This window comes from Catharus ustulatus, chromosome 13, assembly GCF_009819885.2.
Source record: "Catharus ustulatus isolate bCatUst1 chromosome 13, bCatUst1.pri.v2, whole genome shotgun sequence".
Taxonomy (NCBI): domain Eukaryota; kingdom Metazoa; phylum Chordata; class Aves; order Passeriformes; family Turdidae; genus Catharus; species Catharus ustulatus.
The window spans coordinates 15,994,702-16,011,462 of NC_046233.1; the positions used below are offsets into that span (position 1 = coordinate 15,994,702).

General features: G+C 42.5%; 1 protein-coding gene across 1 annotated transcript in view; it reads right to left on the minus strand.

Annotated features, from left to right (window-relative positions):
- Positions 1-16,741, minus strand: part of LOC117002506 (store-operated calcium entry regulator STIMATE) — a 35,250-nt gene extending 18,509 nt beyond the window's left edge. The window contains exon 1 of the mRNA XM_033071685.2: positions 16,573-16,741. Coding sequence (XP_032927576.2) covers positions 16,573-16,741 — 169 coding nt within the window. The remainder of the gene's footprint in view (positions 1-16,572) is intronic.
- Between the last annotated feature and the right edge of the window lie 20 nt (positions 16,742-16,761).

The window sequence follows — 16,761 nt, forward strand, 5'->3', positions numbered from 1 at the left end:
TCTGAATCAATCATAACTTTTTCACAAGTAAGGCAATTTTCTCCAAAGTCAACTGTCCTCATAAAACAATTAAAGAAATCACTTCCAAGGTGGAGGGGCAGCAGTTTCAGGGAACACCAAGCTGCCAACCTGCCATCTCACTGCCTGTCACAGCTTCTGACAGCAGAGAGAAGTTGATTCACCTCATGAGAAACTAAAAAGTGGAAAGACCAAAAGACTGTACATTTACACCAAAGATAAAGTTGCAATAGCAACATTTGCCAGCAGTTTTCCCTGTGAACAGCATGACATAAATATAAAACTTCTGTTAAAAATGAGCAACACTCAGCCAAGTTAACCAGTTTGTTATTTATGACAAGTCCTCCCCAGTCACACTATAGATTACTTTAATTAGTGGCACTTTTGTGTAACAACAGGAAGCCACAAAGCATCACAAAACAAATGCAAGAAACAGAAGTTTCAACTTACTGTGTAGTTAGTGCAAGATGCTTTTCTGCAGACAAAATGGCATTAGACTGCCACGGTGTGCATGCTTTGGGCAGGGGTGAATTCCAAGTTTAGGGTTTTGTCTGTTACTGCTATGAAGTTCTATAATGCCCCTGAATTCATTAATTTATTTTAAAATGTCACAAAAATTCATTTTGGAAAAGGATATTCAAAAGCAATTCCACTAACAGTGTTTCAAATTTTATCTGTACTGAGAAACAGCCTTGATAGGGTCTGTGTTTCTCAGGCCAGTTCTAGAAACACATTTCATTTGAGTTAACATTAAACAGGAGAGCAAGCTTGGAAAGCCTCTGCAATTGTCTTTTGGGAATGTACTGACTGGCTGATCAAACCACAAAACTGTATGCCCCCAAATTAAATGAGTAAAATCTTTAGGAGGTGCAACCTGATGAATATGTACCTGAACACTTGAAAGCCCAGTAGGTCCATATCAAAGTGCTGTTTGCCCACTCAGTGAGCATCAGGTGCTTCTGACAGATGCAGACATTGCCAGGTACTTCCCAACACACCCCTGATGCAGAATTTGAGCTTTTCCAGTAACTAAACTGAGCAAAAAGCCAACAGGCTGTTGACAACCACACTGGCTGGATCAGGGTCTCCAGCATGCTCGCTATTAACGCATTCATTTTGGAACCAAAAGCCAGCACGCTTTTCACAGAATCTTTACTGACACTTTCTAAGCACCTATCAAATTGGGGAGAGGAAAGTAATTCTTACCCTTGCCCTCCCCTAGAAGAAGTGAGGATTGCTGCTCCCAGTCCCAGTTTCCCTGGCAGTCTCAGCACACACTGGGCTCGTGTCAGCTGACAGATGGATCTCAATCTGCCGGCTCCCGGCTGCGAGGACGCGGCGCTGCTCCATATGCTGCAGCTCGGAGCGCCGCGCTAGCACCAGCAACCATCCACCAGGCTTAATATTAATTAACTAATAACGCTCACAACTTCATGCTGAATTATAAATGAAGAAAGAAGTGCTGTTTGTTTATATGTTCGGTGCCAGAATTTTTCAGGAAAGGAAATAAAAGCACTTCTGCCAATGAGCATGTGAGCTGCCAGATGGACAGATAATAGATAAGCATATAAGACACAGTATTGCTAATGCAAAATTCAAGTTCATTGAATTGTCTTCCCACTTCATTGAAATTCTAGGAATAATTAATGCCAGAGCACTGTGGAAGGGTTTCTAACACTTACTTCAACGTGGGAGTTTTGCTATCAGAATTTCAGAAGACTCATAGGGAAGAATAAAGGCCAGAAAGGAGAAAAGAAATGAGATAAAACCTCTCGAAATTGTCAATATGCAAAGCAACACTTGAAATCCACTATTTGTCTCTCTCCTTCATCTCCTGAAGAAGTCCCACAGGAACTACTTTGCTGATGTGAAGTAACTTCAGTACAGATCCAAGAATTTCTGGATGGCTGCTCTTGTAGAAGCACAAACCTGGTTCATCTCACACCTTTGAAATGTTCTATGTATCCATGCACTACTAAGTACCTTAGATGCAGGTTCCAGCAGTTCTTGATAAGAATCTTTCTGACCCCAGTAAAGATCAAAGATTTCTCTAGCTCATTAATTTGAAATTTAAAAAAAAGTAAGGTCAACATGTTCAGTGTCCCCTGAAGCTACACTATGACAATACTGCTCTTCTGAGAAGAGCTGGGAATTTCACCTGCCTTTCCTGTGCTTCTCAAAACTCTTTCAAAGATGAGTCACAGACAAAGCATGTTTGTGACTGCATGTTTCATTTCATAAACCCCCTCTATATTTCTGCCATCAGACCTCAGCAAAGCAAGAGCTGAGCTGGCCAAAGTGAAAAGGAGGAAAGGCTGGTGAGGATCACATCTGCACACCACATTTACATTTCCTCATGTCGTGAGCAGTTTCAGCTGGGGCAGAATTGGACCCTTCTCACAAGTGCATGGGCCACAGGCAACAGCCACAAGTTGGAGCCAGGGAAATTCCAGGGTGAAAGAAGCAAAAAATTTCCAGTGAGAGCAATTAAATTCTGCAACAAGACCCCCAAAGAACAAGAAGTGACTGCAATCTGACAGACACTGAAAATTCCCCCAGACAATGCTCAAAGCAAGGGAACATGGGCTGGCCCTGCTCTGAGCAGGAGGTGGGAGCAGGTCACATTTGGAGACCTTTCCAAGAAAAATTGGTATGTAAGTCTAGAACTCATTTTTCTGTAATCTGACACTTAAAAAGTTCCAAGAACCAATTATCAAAGGACTAAATTATGGCTAACTGAAAATCACACACACACATATGTGGAGGGACAGAATCTCACACTGAGAAATCTGCTGCAGTGTGAGCTTCCCAAATAACGTTTGCAACCAGACAGATCCTCCAACACAGCCCTCCCAGTGCAAGACTGCTGGGATCTGCAGGCTACTTTGGTATTGATTCCCATGATTTCCAGCATTCCTGACAAGTATTACAAGTTTCCTGTACAAGGCTCACTGTGTGTGGAGTAACAGCTGAAGTTACACCAAGCAGTAGCACCCAAGCTCAGAATCAGATGCAGATTTTCAGATGGCCTCTCTCAGAGAATGGCACTATTTTCAGAACATTTGGTTATCAGACCATATGCCTCACAAATTTGAACCTACAATTTCTAACCCTGTGAAAAACTTGTAAAGTCAACTACATATGCAGGCCAGATTTTTAATTTTTAAAATTCTATTTAGGAAGATGTGGTGGTTTGCATTAATTAATTTTTTTTGGTAAGGAAGGAAAGGAACCAGTTATGGAAAATAATTCCCTGTAAGGACTGTGGCAGCTTCCTCTACACCTGACACCCATACATTGACATGGCCCATGAATTCAGCTGTGGGAAGGCTGAAAAAATGGGAGGGGCTTCACAATGGCAGACTTCTGTGTGGCTGCTATTCATGAAAATTAAAAGCCATGGTAGAGAAGTCTCCACAGACTAACAAGAGAGACTCCTCTCCCTAAGGAAATTGGACAAAGACTATTTCAGAGATGGTCAACTGACTGAATTGTTTCTGTGCATTGTCAGTGGCAAAGAAAAGAGGGTGTGGGGGGAGGAGAACTGTTCTCAAGTTTTATTCTGATTCTTACTATTTTTTCTTTTTATTTCTGTAAATAAAGTTCTTTATAACTGTCAAAGTTCAAGCTTGGTTTGCCTTCCTCCAAATCCTATCTCACAGCAAGAAATGAGTAAATAACTCTAGTGGGTGCACTGGCAATTTAGCCAGCACTAAACCCACCACAATAATTGGTGCACTGCCAGGGAATCTCAAACTGGTGAACTAAAACTACTACACAAAATTGTTGTTTCTGCCCAGTTGACTGAAACCACCACAGAAGACTTTGAAAAACACTTTTCCCACAGCAGTGGGAACCACGTCTGTTCTGAAAAAGCACATGCACACTAATAAATCCTGAAAATTCACATGACTATGGAATAACAACTATCAGTGAATTTAATGTCATTTGTGATCTTTATCATTAATTTGAACTTACCTCCCTTTGCTGTTAAGGCAAAGCCTTTAAGAGGTTTGTCTTGCCATTTCACTTTGTCCCCTTCACATTATTTTCTTGGAAGCAGCACAGTGAGAATAAGTAATTACTTGAGATTACATAAAATATTTCTTCAAAACATATTTTTCTTTTCAGAATTAACTGTGCAAGAAGAACATGTCCAATGAGAAAAGGCTACAATGATGGCTTATAAAAAATATTTAGGTGTGTAAACTATGCATCACTCAATTGCCAAAAGTTTTTGTGACACTTATTAGCTGGGCATCTCCCCATACTCAAGAGTTTTTTAAAAAAAGGAATTCTGTGTGCATCTGTTTTAAAAGAGGTAATAAATGTGATTGTAAAAAACCACCAAAAGAACCAGGGTTTTTTGTGTGCTGCCCATTTCTCCAGCCCCAGAATGCACTATGCTCTTAGCAATTCAATTTTTGCCCTACTGCAAATTCTACCTTCTATTCCTATATCCCATTAGCTACATGTTCAAATGCAGGGCTCTGAAAGCCTGCTGCTTATTTACCTGCATAAGGGTCCCAGAATTCTATATTATATTTTTGCTTAAGGACCCAGACTTCTCCACACTTGAGACACCCATGATACTAAAGCAGAAATTCTATTGGACTTGAACTGATTACCAGTGATGCTGCTGCATTGGAGAAACACACCAGGAACCATGGTTTCCTCATGATGAAAAAAGTTATAGAATAACTGACTCAAGGGAAAAATTTGTTCTAGTCAGTATTAGACTGGCACACTATGAAGTGCATGAGCCCTCACCTTTACTGCCCTGCAAAAAGGATTTTAAAAATTTCTGTAAGAGGGAAAACAGTATTGGCCATGCAAGTACACAACCCCTTTCTTAATTCCACTGTGCTCTTGGCCTTAATGATTCTGTAGTGTAATTAAGAACTGGTCCATTAAAGAAGGTCACCCAGGGAGAAACTTTATAGAAAGCTGGACACAATAAAGTTTAACGACCCAGCTTGGTTATTCAGGGACATGTCACACTAAGCATGCAGTGCCTGAACAGCCTCGAGGTACCTGCAAGCCACAGATCTTATCTCGGTCTCTGTTCCACTGGCAGCAGTGATGATAATGTTGTGGTCAAGGCAGCAAAACCTGACTGGCACTTTTGTCAGAGCAGAGAACAAGGGGCTCTGTTTCACTGCAAAGTTAAACACACCAGTGCCAAGCATCCATCAAGCCCAGCTATCTCATGACCTGGGCTCCTTTGTCTCAACACAGATTATATGACTGAAAACAAGGTGTCAGCACTGGATTTCACATTATTTATCAAATGGGCAGAAGTGCTTGCTGGATAAAATACAGTAACTGAAAGTTACCTGTGTGAAAGCATTTACTTCCTACCTGCTTCCACATTGAGCTAAAAACCTACCTGTAAAGTTTGTTCCTTCAAAGGTTTACTGAGAGCAGGAAATGGCTATCGCAAAGTAAAACTCTCCTGCACAGTGCAGGGGAGGAAAGGACAAATCACCATCAGGAAAAGAACCCTAAATACTGCTGTCTGAGCTTTGGAATAAATTAGATGATTCTGCTGCTTCAGGAAAGGCAGCCAAATGCATTATATGAGGTTGGTGAGTTTTTTTATTCCTAACATGTACATGCTTCAAGCTCCAAAAATGTTCCTAAATCCTTAGCTCATATAGATTGGCTGTGGGAGACACAAATAAATCATATTACCTGCATACAACTCAGCCTAAGACAATTTCAGGAAGACTGATCCTGGTAGCACATGAGAGTGTGGCTCTGACAGATGCATTAACTTGGCTGTCAATAAAGGAAACAAATACATCTTAGCAGAGCTAGCAACCCAGACACACCACATCAATAGCCATTGTCATGGAGCCTTATTCCCTTTTTCCCTTTTTTGTAAAGGTAAAGCTTACTTGTAAAACAGCTAAACTACCTTAGCAGAGAGAGAATTGCACACCACTTCTCACTTTTGATTATTAACCTATTTGCTGTCTCCCCAGAGAGAGGAGCACTTTAGAAGTCATAAAATGCATCTATAACACACCCTGTAAACAGAAGCATCCAGCTCTCAGCTCCCAAAAGCCATGGCAATACTAAAAATAAAGGGCTGCAAGTAACTGCCTTAAGGTAAACAGCACAAGTAGCTTAGGAAATATTTATCCAAATAATAAAGTTAAAAGCCACAATTCAATCTTAAGAGACAGGCATTTGTTATCTTTGCATTTAGCACACACAGCACTGTTGGGTCAAGGTGTGCTCTGTTTGAAAGTCATCATAAATCAGCTTCCCAGCACTTTCAGAGACAGAGGTATTTGCTATTCTGTTTCTTCAACAGGTATGAGATAGCTAAAGCAAAACAAATCTAAGCTTCCAGTGAAAATGCCTGTGAGATTGGCTTTAGAAAGTTGATACAGATCCCTCCTGCAAATACTTTTATACTCTGAACCAGGTATCATTAAACAACTACCAAATGAAAAAGCAAGGTTTCTAGAAAAACAGCCGTGCCACCTGTCATGCTACAGAATCACCCAGTGAAGACTGAAAAATGCAGTCTGCTGTGCTTCTGTGGATTTTTTTCTCTGTTAGAAATCAGAACCATTTGGGAAACATGAATTATTTAGTACAAAACAAATAGAATCAATCCATATTAATGTGCACTAAGTAGCAATTTACGATTCACAACACCATTTTCACGTACAGCATGCACAAGATCACTCAATAATACATGAAGCTTTCTGAACATTATTAGTATGACAACAGATATCAATGAACTTTAAGTCATTCAAGCTGCTTGTTTTAAATCAGCTCTTGGGACTGGGCAGAACTGCCAAAGCACAGCTCCAAACTCAATCACCATTCATTAAAATATTAAGCAAGGCAGAAACTGTAGCAGTTTTTAAAAGCAGAAAGCAAACCTGAAGTGTAAGTTCAGATACAAAAAAGATGTAAAAGCAAAGCTGTAAAAACTCTGTAAAAATGATAAAACAACAAATATGTTCAATCAAGGAGGCCAAAGGTAAATGTAAACTGCATCTTCAGAGGCTCTTTAAATTCTACAGAGCTTTGCTAACCAGATTCAGTCTTTCTAGGCTGGAACTATCAGAGCATTGAATTGCAAGACAGACATTTCATACAACACCAAGTGTTTTAAAAAGAACAAAAGAAACACAACCTACTTCCATAGATCTTCTTTACACATGATCAAATACCATGAGAGTGGAGTCAGAGGCCAATTATGCAGACTTCTTTGATATAATGTATCTAACAACTAGGTATACACTTCATAAATTAAATTTATGAAATCAGAATGAAATCATGTAACGATTTCCACCTGCAAAAGACTTCTTACTCCTTAACACCAAAACCTAATGCCAGCACTGAAAACATACTGCCATAAGTAACTCAAGGTTTTAAGATTAGATGGAGGAGGGTGGGGTTCCCCCCCACCTCCCATAATTTTAAAGCTTCAAACATTACAATTACCTTCCAAAAAAAGCATTTAAGTCCTTTGTATATAAAATAGCATAGGTTGCTAGTCACACCACCTGCCTCAAAGCAAGGAAGGTGTGCTGGAAGATATGGAATAGCAGCATCTCCAGTACTAGGAAAGAAGTAAAGGCAATTATTCTAAAAAGGAAGTAAATTTTACAGCATTGTATCTTTAAAAATTTTTACAGACAGAGGATACATGCTGGTAGTTGTGAATAGTTGCTTGTAATTGAAAAGTCATTTTTGTTCCATGGAAAAATCCTGTATTTTTGAGAAACAGAAAAGAAAAATCACAGTGAAACAAGAAAAAGCAAGCAAAGGTTGTTTCTGTAAGTAAAGAACTTACTCAAGGGGACTGGATAGTGTGTCCAAGATTGCTGTAGTGAACCTTATTTGTAGTTACTTCCATTGGTTCATCCCTTTTACAGTGTCAGTGGAGCAATGGAGAAACCTCTCAAACAGAAGCAGCACCCAAATAAACTCCTTGTCACAAATCTTCACATCCTGAGCACTCTGCAGCTCCCAGACCAGCTGCCCCCGAGCTTGTTACTGTCCCACCACCAGATAAAACAAGGAACTGTGGCACAGTTTTCCTCTTCTCTCAGGTAAGCCAACATATGACCATGAGAGGAGGTATTAGTGGTTTGGTTTTTTGCCTTTTTTTTTCTTTTGTTTGCTTTCAGTTAGAGTTGGGATTGAAGCATGAGAGACTGAGTTTTGTGTTTGAACTTAGCTGTTTATTAATTTTTATTTAAAGTACAGTGAGTGCTACAGCACTTACAGCTAACAAGTTAAAAGTGAAAAAATGGGGCTGTATTTTGCTTGTTGTAAGGTATTTTAAGGTCTGTCCAATTAAAAACTAACATTTATATTATCTATACTTTTGACTCAAGGATTAGGCACCTGTGACCTGCAGTGCAGTATTTCCTATTCAATCATAAAAATACTACCTAAAACTAAGAAGAAGGAACAAGAAGGAAGAAGAGGTCAATGGCCCAGGACCTCCATCTTGTCCCATACCTATTACTATATTCTAAAACCCCTCACCATGTGATATGGCACACTACACACACCAGTGATTTTAACTCCATCACTCAATTCTGGAAACCTCCAAGCCTCAAGTTCAGAGCAGTGCTCTTTTGGGGGTCAGTGCCAGAGAGCACAGAAAGTTCAAAACTCCCAGGCTTCAGGGTTCCAACAAGGAGGAATGCTTGGTCTTAGAAAACAGGGTAACCAAAAATGTGAGAGCACCCAAACCATATCAAAATGTACAGAGCTGTGACAGCTAAAGTGGTTCTGTGGCTGCACAGGTAACTGGACCCAGCAGACACTGACTGCACCAGCCCAGTATGTGAGAGAACAGAGAGCAAACAAAATTTGGCTGCTGCTGCATGAACTCTGTGTGCCCACGTCACATTCCTGTCTCCAACAGCAGCAACATCGAATTACAAAACTATGTTTGATTATTATTAAAAAAAAAGAGGTGCAACATTTAGAGGAAAAAATATCATAAAACCCAGAAAGAAACAAGTTTAGTAACTTCCTTAACACAACTTTCCCCTGCTGTAGTTCTGCATGTCTGTAAACTAACTCACACCTGAACTATGGATCTGAACCTTGAACAGTGAGCTGTGAGGAATTTGAACTGTAAATCCATTTTAGCTCATTTTCCTTCTCAACCTTCCTTACATATGACAACATATGTATGATGTTATGACAACAAATATATATAAAATGTGTGATTCAGGGTAAGTGGCAGAAAAACAAGTCTTCAGGATCATGACCATCACTGTGAACAGGTTTAGTTATTCCTGACTAAACCCTAAAACCTCATGCCCACACCACACCACGTGCAAAGGCAGACTCATGCAAGCTCTGAGCTTGTATTCAGTCTGCCAAGATTTAACAAACTGAGTTTCACAGGGAATAAATTTTGCTGAGATCAAATCTTTGAGAATTCAAAGCATTTCCTACCAGCAGGCATGAGAAGCAGACCTGATTTTTCACTTCAATAACAAAATCCACACAGATAAGGCTCTGTTAAATACCACTTTAAGAATGCAAACTTCATTAACCATGAAATTAATATCACCACAGAATGGAAAACTGCACCCTGTGTGTCTGTACAAATCAGCTCCTTAAAGATTTAATTATAAAACACCAGTCAAGAAGACATTCACTATGCACTTTAGAGTTAAACACCAGTCTAGCTAACAGTCCAGAAGTTCATTCTAATTAAACACAGCTTCAGAGTTCCTGGATAATTTATCATTTTAATAGTTTACAAATGTCAACATAACTTATCCTTTTTATTAAACATTTCATAATGTGAATGACATGTGTAATTATACTTAGAACAATCTTATTATGGGGCCTACAACTACATCCAGCAATCAGCTGAGTAGTAACACTTTCTGAGCCAGCAAGACAAAGTAGGGCATCAGACCTAATGAAAAGAGACTCAGAGATTGCAGATTATTTGTCTAAATTGGTGCCTTATTTTCCTTGTCTTAACTTTTACTGGCATGGCATTTCAAGGATAATTAGTGACACTAAAATATTAACAACCTGACATGACCAGGACATGAGGACCAATAAAGTGCCATTACAATCCATAGCAACTAAGAACTGGGCATCATGCAAGCACTTTTAATAAAAAAACCAGGTTATTTCCTTCACTTTAAAAGGATCAGCTGAGCAGTCCCAAACCCTATCATTACATGCTTTTGTACAGCATGAAATTTGTCAGCAAGATTTGCCTTTTTCTGGAGAGTTCCCAATGGACAGAATTTATCCCACATGGATGTTTCATATGTTAAAGAGTAATACAATACTAGCATGGTAAAAGAAACTCATTTACTTTGCTAATTTAGCCAGGGTTGGATTTCTTTTTTCTGCTACAGCTCGTAGTGCATCTCTCCTATTTGTCTCAAACACGGCTCAGGATGTCACAGAGGCAGAGGAAGGGCTGATGATTTATTTAAAACAAACAAGCAGGGCAATGCTACATGGCTGCAAGCGATACCTCACCATCTGGGGATACGGAAACACTGGATCATTGTAAGGCACAATTTACTTGGCATGACCAAAGTGACCTCACAGGGCTTTTCCAAGTCCTGCAGCTACAAGCAGACACTTAACCTACACAACAACAGCTACAGCAGTGCACGGCGATACCGATCGTCACTAATTGCCGTGGAATGGGCCCGGAGGAGGAAAAGAACAACACGTATTTCTACCACCATCATCCCATCCTGTTTCCTCCCTGGCCCGCAGCCAGACGGGAGGGAGCTGCCCCAGCCCTTCCCTGCCAGGCGGCCAAACCCGCCGGGGACCCTGGGCAGGGAACCGCGTCCCTCCCTGCGCTCCGACAGCGCGGCCAGGGCAGGGCTCTGTCCCCGGGCAGAACAGGGCTCTGTCCCCGGCTAGAGCACGGCAGAGCTCTGTCCCCGGGCAGAACAGGGCTCTGTCCCCGGCTAGAGCAGGCTGTGACCCCGGGCAGGGCTGCCCGAAGCCCCGGGAGCTGTCCAGGGTCCTGCCCCGACCCCGCGACCCGCGAGTCCCGCTACTCCCAGGGGAGCTTTTGCCACTTTCTACTTTTTAAAAATGCTCTCCCAAACCTCGCCTTTTATCACAGTTCAACAGCACATCTTGCTGGGCTTCTTTCACCTGCAGAGGGATTCATTCCCCCTGCGATACCCCACAGTGCTCCTTAAATTAATTCCCAAGCACACATTGGAATGCCAGTTCTGCTGGTAAGTCACCAGGAGCTTGCACTTGTGAGTTCTAGGAAAACAAATAAAGCGAGTTTTGCATCGTGTCTTGTGGTGCCTGCAAGTACAGTGCTGTTCATATTTTCATAACTAGGAAAGCTCCCGTTTGTGATTTGACTTTTGTACAAGATAAGTTTTGATACCAGATACACAAAGGACCCTGCTGAGGGGTCCTCAGGAATTCACATGAACATGAACTGCATCACTCAGAGCAAACATATTCAAGGATGGAGTACTGGCAAGTCCGAACAACATAAAATCTTCTGAAGAAATGCTTTCATTAATAAAGCCAGCAGGCCACTGCCCAGCATCTCAGGAAATGCCATGCACAATAAACTAGTTGCTGTTACCTAGAGGTCTGTATTCCACTGCTGATGTTACAGGCAATCAAATTTTTGTATTTTCTAAGCCTGCTCGAGCAGAAAGAAAATTGCTACAGAAAACAGTTAGATCATATGGTTTAGACCTTTTGTATCCAATAGCTTATTTTATGCTTTTTTGTTAAAGGCAGCTGGAATTACCTTTAATTCCTTCTCTCCAGAACATTATTTCCATAAAATTACTCCCTTAACTTCATACAAATATGAAATAATTCCTCCAAAAAGCACATTTTTTGCTAAGGCATTTCAAATTCTACTAAATTACCTACAAAGATAGCTTTTTATGTGACAAAGCCTTCCTTCTCCTTGGGTAGCTTTTTAAGTGGGAAAACCTTGCTGTAAAGGTAAGTGGCATTAAGGATGTAATTTTTAAGGTATTTCCTTCCAGGTGTGTAAGCAAAGAGAACACCTTACAATATGTATAGTATCTTTTACTAGAATGGTTTCTTTTTGTTTCATCTGTGAGTCTCAACAGCAAACCCATCTACTCAATTATTCACTGCACCTGTACCAAATCATTCCACTTTTGTAAACCCTTCCAGACACAAACTGTAACAAGCCATAAAAAAGGAACAGACTCCCACACTCTGGTCTCCTTTCCAGCATATTTGTATTTTCCTCACAGACAGACACAAACCTACCTGCAGAGAACCAGCTGACCTCTCTGTTTCAATAATTCATCAATACAACTCACCTCTGACTTCTCAGCCATTCCCAAGTAGCCCAAAACAAACACTGCCACACTCTGATAAGGTACCAACCTTCTGACAAACAGGCTTAGTAAATAAATAAACTACTTTAACCAGTCTGTCGGTAAGGGGATGGGCAGTGGGTTTTCCCCCATGCCTTTCCCAGGTTTGGGTAATAAAAACTGGAGCTATTTAAACTTACACCTAACTCATATGTGTGTGGGAACACCGTGCCAACACCCCTCTCTTATCATTTACTGCCAATCAAAGCCCAATCACACAGTGCTCAGAAGGTGCTTGCAAATACAGACAGAACGCACAGTGTTATACTGAAGTATCTAAAACCTGTTTTGTGGCATCAGGAAATAAACACCAATACTGCACCAAGGAACCTCAAACACCTAAGGAGCAAAACCATCATTTAAAATCAAGATCCTATGAAAGAAGATACAAATATGATAGCAGCAAACTTCGAAAAAATATTATCTTTGGCTTAGTGACCTGTAGCATAAACATGCATTTCTTCCATCAAGGGAAACTCATTAAGACTTCCTGTTATGAAGTGGCTTGGCTTAAACAAACCAGAGTGAAAAACACATCTGAATGTAAGGCAGGAGAGACAAGAACAAAACCAAACAATAGACTTTAAACCACCAGGAACACAGGCTGGAGAGTTAGCGACCAGAGTCCAAGTGGGCTGCTAGTCCAAGCAGACTTGCCAAAATGAGGTGATTTTTCATTAGTTAGTTCCCTTGGATAGGGAGTGAGAGCCTGTGGTCAGGAGAGACCCACAGAAGTTGTCTCACCCCACTTCAGTTCAGCTCTTCCTGTACTTGAGCTTCTGCAGCATCTGGGTGAAACTGTTTCACACATCTCTAGCCTCACAGCTGAGCTGTAAAATTAATTCACAGTAATTAAACACAACACAGGTGGGCTCTGATATTATTAAGTAAATTCACTAGTGATTCAGACATCAGAAAAGCCCTGTATATGTCTCACATCAAGAACAGCAGGGTACAATTTGGAATCAGAGAGACTAAGGAATGGATTTGTGAGGCCTTAACTGACAACAATAAAAACCACATGCAAACATTTACTCTTCTGAAGAGAGATATATGGGAAGCCCCCACATAAACTCCAGAATAGGTGATCACTAGCTAAAGCACCTTGCACAAGAAAAAGGTTATGGGGTTGTGACAGGTTACATCTGAATCTGGAAAAACCTAGAAGGAAGTCATTCATTTAAATGGTAAGGTGGGGTGAGTGAGTGAAACTGATCCTCATTTCCTCTGTGTCAGAACAGGCACTCAAGAGCTACAAAGAAAAGGAAACCTAGAAATTCATTTCAAGTAAACATTTTGTCAGCTCAAAGCGTGAAATTTGCCATTCCTGTCACTTCTTGGTTGTGCCCATTCAGCAGGGAGGGAACACACAGGGTAGGCTGATGATGTACCTGGGGTAAAAGCCTTCCCTACCAGTGTCAGAGCATAGACACAGCAGGGCAGCTCCCACACAGCCCTGGCAGAGAGCCAGCACATCTTCCTGAACTAAAAACCTGATCCTTGACACATTTTAGCCCTTCAAACAGGAAGTCTGAACGATGTCATCGGAAGGTCAGCTGACAGCACAGCTTCACAGCAACTGAACAGGGGCATGAACAACAAGGGGGCACACTGCACTGTCAGATCTCAAATAATTTTGCTTTCAGAACAGTCCTTCAGTGCTTTGTAAGTCAACATCCAGCAGAAAGGCACAGAAAAGATCCTTCTTCTCTTACAGCTTACATCTAAAAATATTTTCTTTTTACCACTGAATGCAAGCATGGTAAAATTTGTCCAGAAAAGGGCACATCTGGGTCAGCCTTTGATTTAGCCACTTACCAAAATTTCCTATTCTTCACATGTCAAATCAAATATTTTTCAAAGAAAGACAGTTTCTGTGCATAAAGAGCAATTGTGCACTGCATCTCTGGTGCCATTACTTTAATTTCTTTTACTACAGAGGGTTCAGTGCCATTAATCACAACTGAAGTATTAGAACATCACCTTCTACTATTTCCTTTAAAAAATAATAGACTAGTGAAAGACAAGTGACTTCCTCCTTATTAAATTTAAATACCAGACAGTCATGGGTAAGACAAGAGCTGGAGAAATGATACAGCTGCACACAGAGAATTACTGCTGTTCCAAAGGGGCCCGACTGCAGTCACCAATCTCCAACAGCCCCTGCATACAGCCACTTGTTTCTCCCTCAGTGCCTCTCTTGTACCAGGAGCAGAGCTACTCCAGCTTAAATGCAACCAGTTCTGTGCTGCAGCTCCAGCAGTTGGATGCAGCTCCCCCAGGAACAGCTGTGTAGGTGCTCAGATGTTTGCTGAGGTCACTCTCTCCCTCCGTTCTCAGCCACAGGTTCCTGCTTTTCTGTCACATCTGTCACAGAAAGTCCCATTTGTTGAGGAAACTTTAAAGGGTTTGGAACAACACATCAGGTGTTTTGCATATGACATAAAAAGGAATCCTGGGGTGACTTTACCATGCCAGTGGATACAAATATTCAGACAAAGCTAGCTGACAAACAGAATTTTTGCACAAAACAGCCCCTAACAGAGAGAGAGCTGCTCTTGTGCCAGTGTAACAGGCCCACGTGGTGTCACCAGCTTCTCCTCCTGCTCAGGGAGAGCCACAGAATATTGTGGAACAGAATGTGGCTGGCAAAGCTGGGACAAACAAACCCATCCTCTGTTTTTCAATATATGTGCTTTTAAGAGTGATAATTTGCTATGTTTTTGCTCCTGCTTTGGACACAGACTCCTTTTCTCACCAGTCCACTGACAGGACTGGCTGCCTTCCACTCCCTTCTGCCACAACTGCATCAACAGCCTCCTCACAGTTCATGGCTTAACAGTGCCTAACCAAGTCAGAAAGTGCAGCCAACAACAAGATTTTTATTTTTTCTAGTCCCTTCTTTTTATATTCACTTTTTCTTGTCTTCACTTAGTGCACTGTCACTGTAATATGCATAAAGATACTATTTCCAGAAAAAAAGATAACACCCTGACAACTAACACCAGGAGCTCATCTTTTGTTGCCCAATTCATAGGAACTGCCTATTTGTCTCCTTTAAATCTAAAACCAACACTGTGTACCCATCACCTTCTTACACAAAGGTACTTCTGTTTGGAAGCTGCTAAAACTTGTAATTATGAGGCTGCTGTCACTGACCAAATGCTACACTGCTTATCACTGTTGCCCTTCAGCCACAGGATGACAGCTACACACATAGCTTTTAGAAGAGCAATGTAATTGTTAATAGTGACTGAGACACTAAGGCATTCCAATATAACGTGTTAGCAAATGTTTGAGTTAACCATAATAGTATGACAGCAGCATGAAAAGGCATCAGTGCAGTTCTAACGTAAACAGGATCTTCCTCTTTAGATACAACTATAAAACACGTCCCTGATGTTCTCTATTTCCTCTCCCACTTTTTGCTACCAGCAAGGTCACAGTCAGCTGAGTAATGGCACTGGGTTTCTTTTCCACTCCTCCACCCAAAGGATACTATCTAGACCGTGGGACAGAGGCAAACCCACCAGAATTGTTTCACGTTGCTGTGACTCCCTCACCACAGGGCTGGAGCCAGAGACCTTCCCTGCCTCTCGACCACAACCACAGAGCAGTGTAAGGAGCTGCTGAGCTGTCAGCGGCCACACGGCTCTCGGGCTGCTCCAGCTCCCACCTACGGCCCTGCAGGGAAGGGGCACGACTGGAACAAGTGTGACTTTGCTTTGACACATGACAAGGTGCACCTGCAGTAACACTGACCAGACAAACCCGTGACTTGTGTACATCCCAAACCCGAGCGGCTCCGCACACACCTCCTCCTCCTGCTGGCGGTGTTCCAAGCAGAACACACACCCACACAAAAAAATTCTATCAGCACGGGTACGAGCATTAGGAAGGCAAGTTAAAGAAAACGAAAGGACTTGAGCCAGCGCCTCCGAGGCCTCCCCACACGGCCCCGCTCCAGCTCACCCGGCACCCACAAAGCGGCGCCGGCGGCTGCGCCCCCCGAGGCCGCTCCGAGCCCTGCCCGGCCGGGAGCCCGGGACAGCCCCGGCCCTTCCCGGGACAGCCCCGGGCCAGCGCGGCCGCGGCCCCGCTACCGAGCCCGACCCGTCCCCGGGCCGCCCCGCCCGCTCCCCGCCAGGCCGGAGGCCGCGGCCCCGCCACTCACGCATGAGGGTGCTGAAGGCCACGACGCCCAGGAGCCCCTGCAGGAAGATGCCGAATCTGTCCATGAGGGCGCCGTTCTCGCAGCCGCGGTCCCCGGGCCCCGGCGCCCCGGCGGGCCGCGGGGTGCCGGCCGTGAGGCCGAGGCTGCCGTTGGGCGGCGGCGCCCCCATGGCAGGCCCGGCCAGCGCCC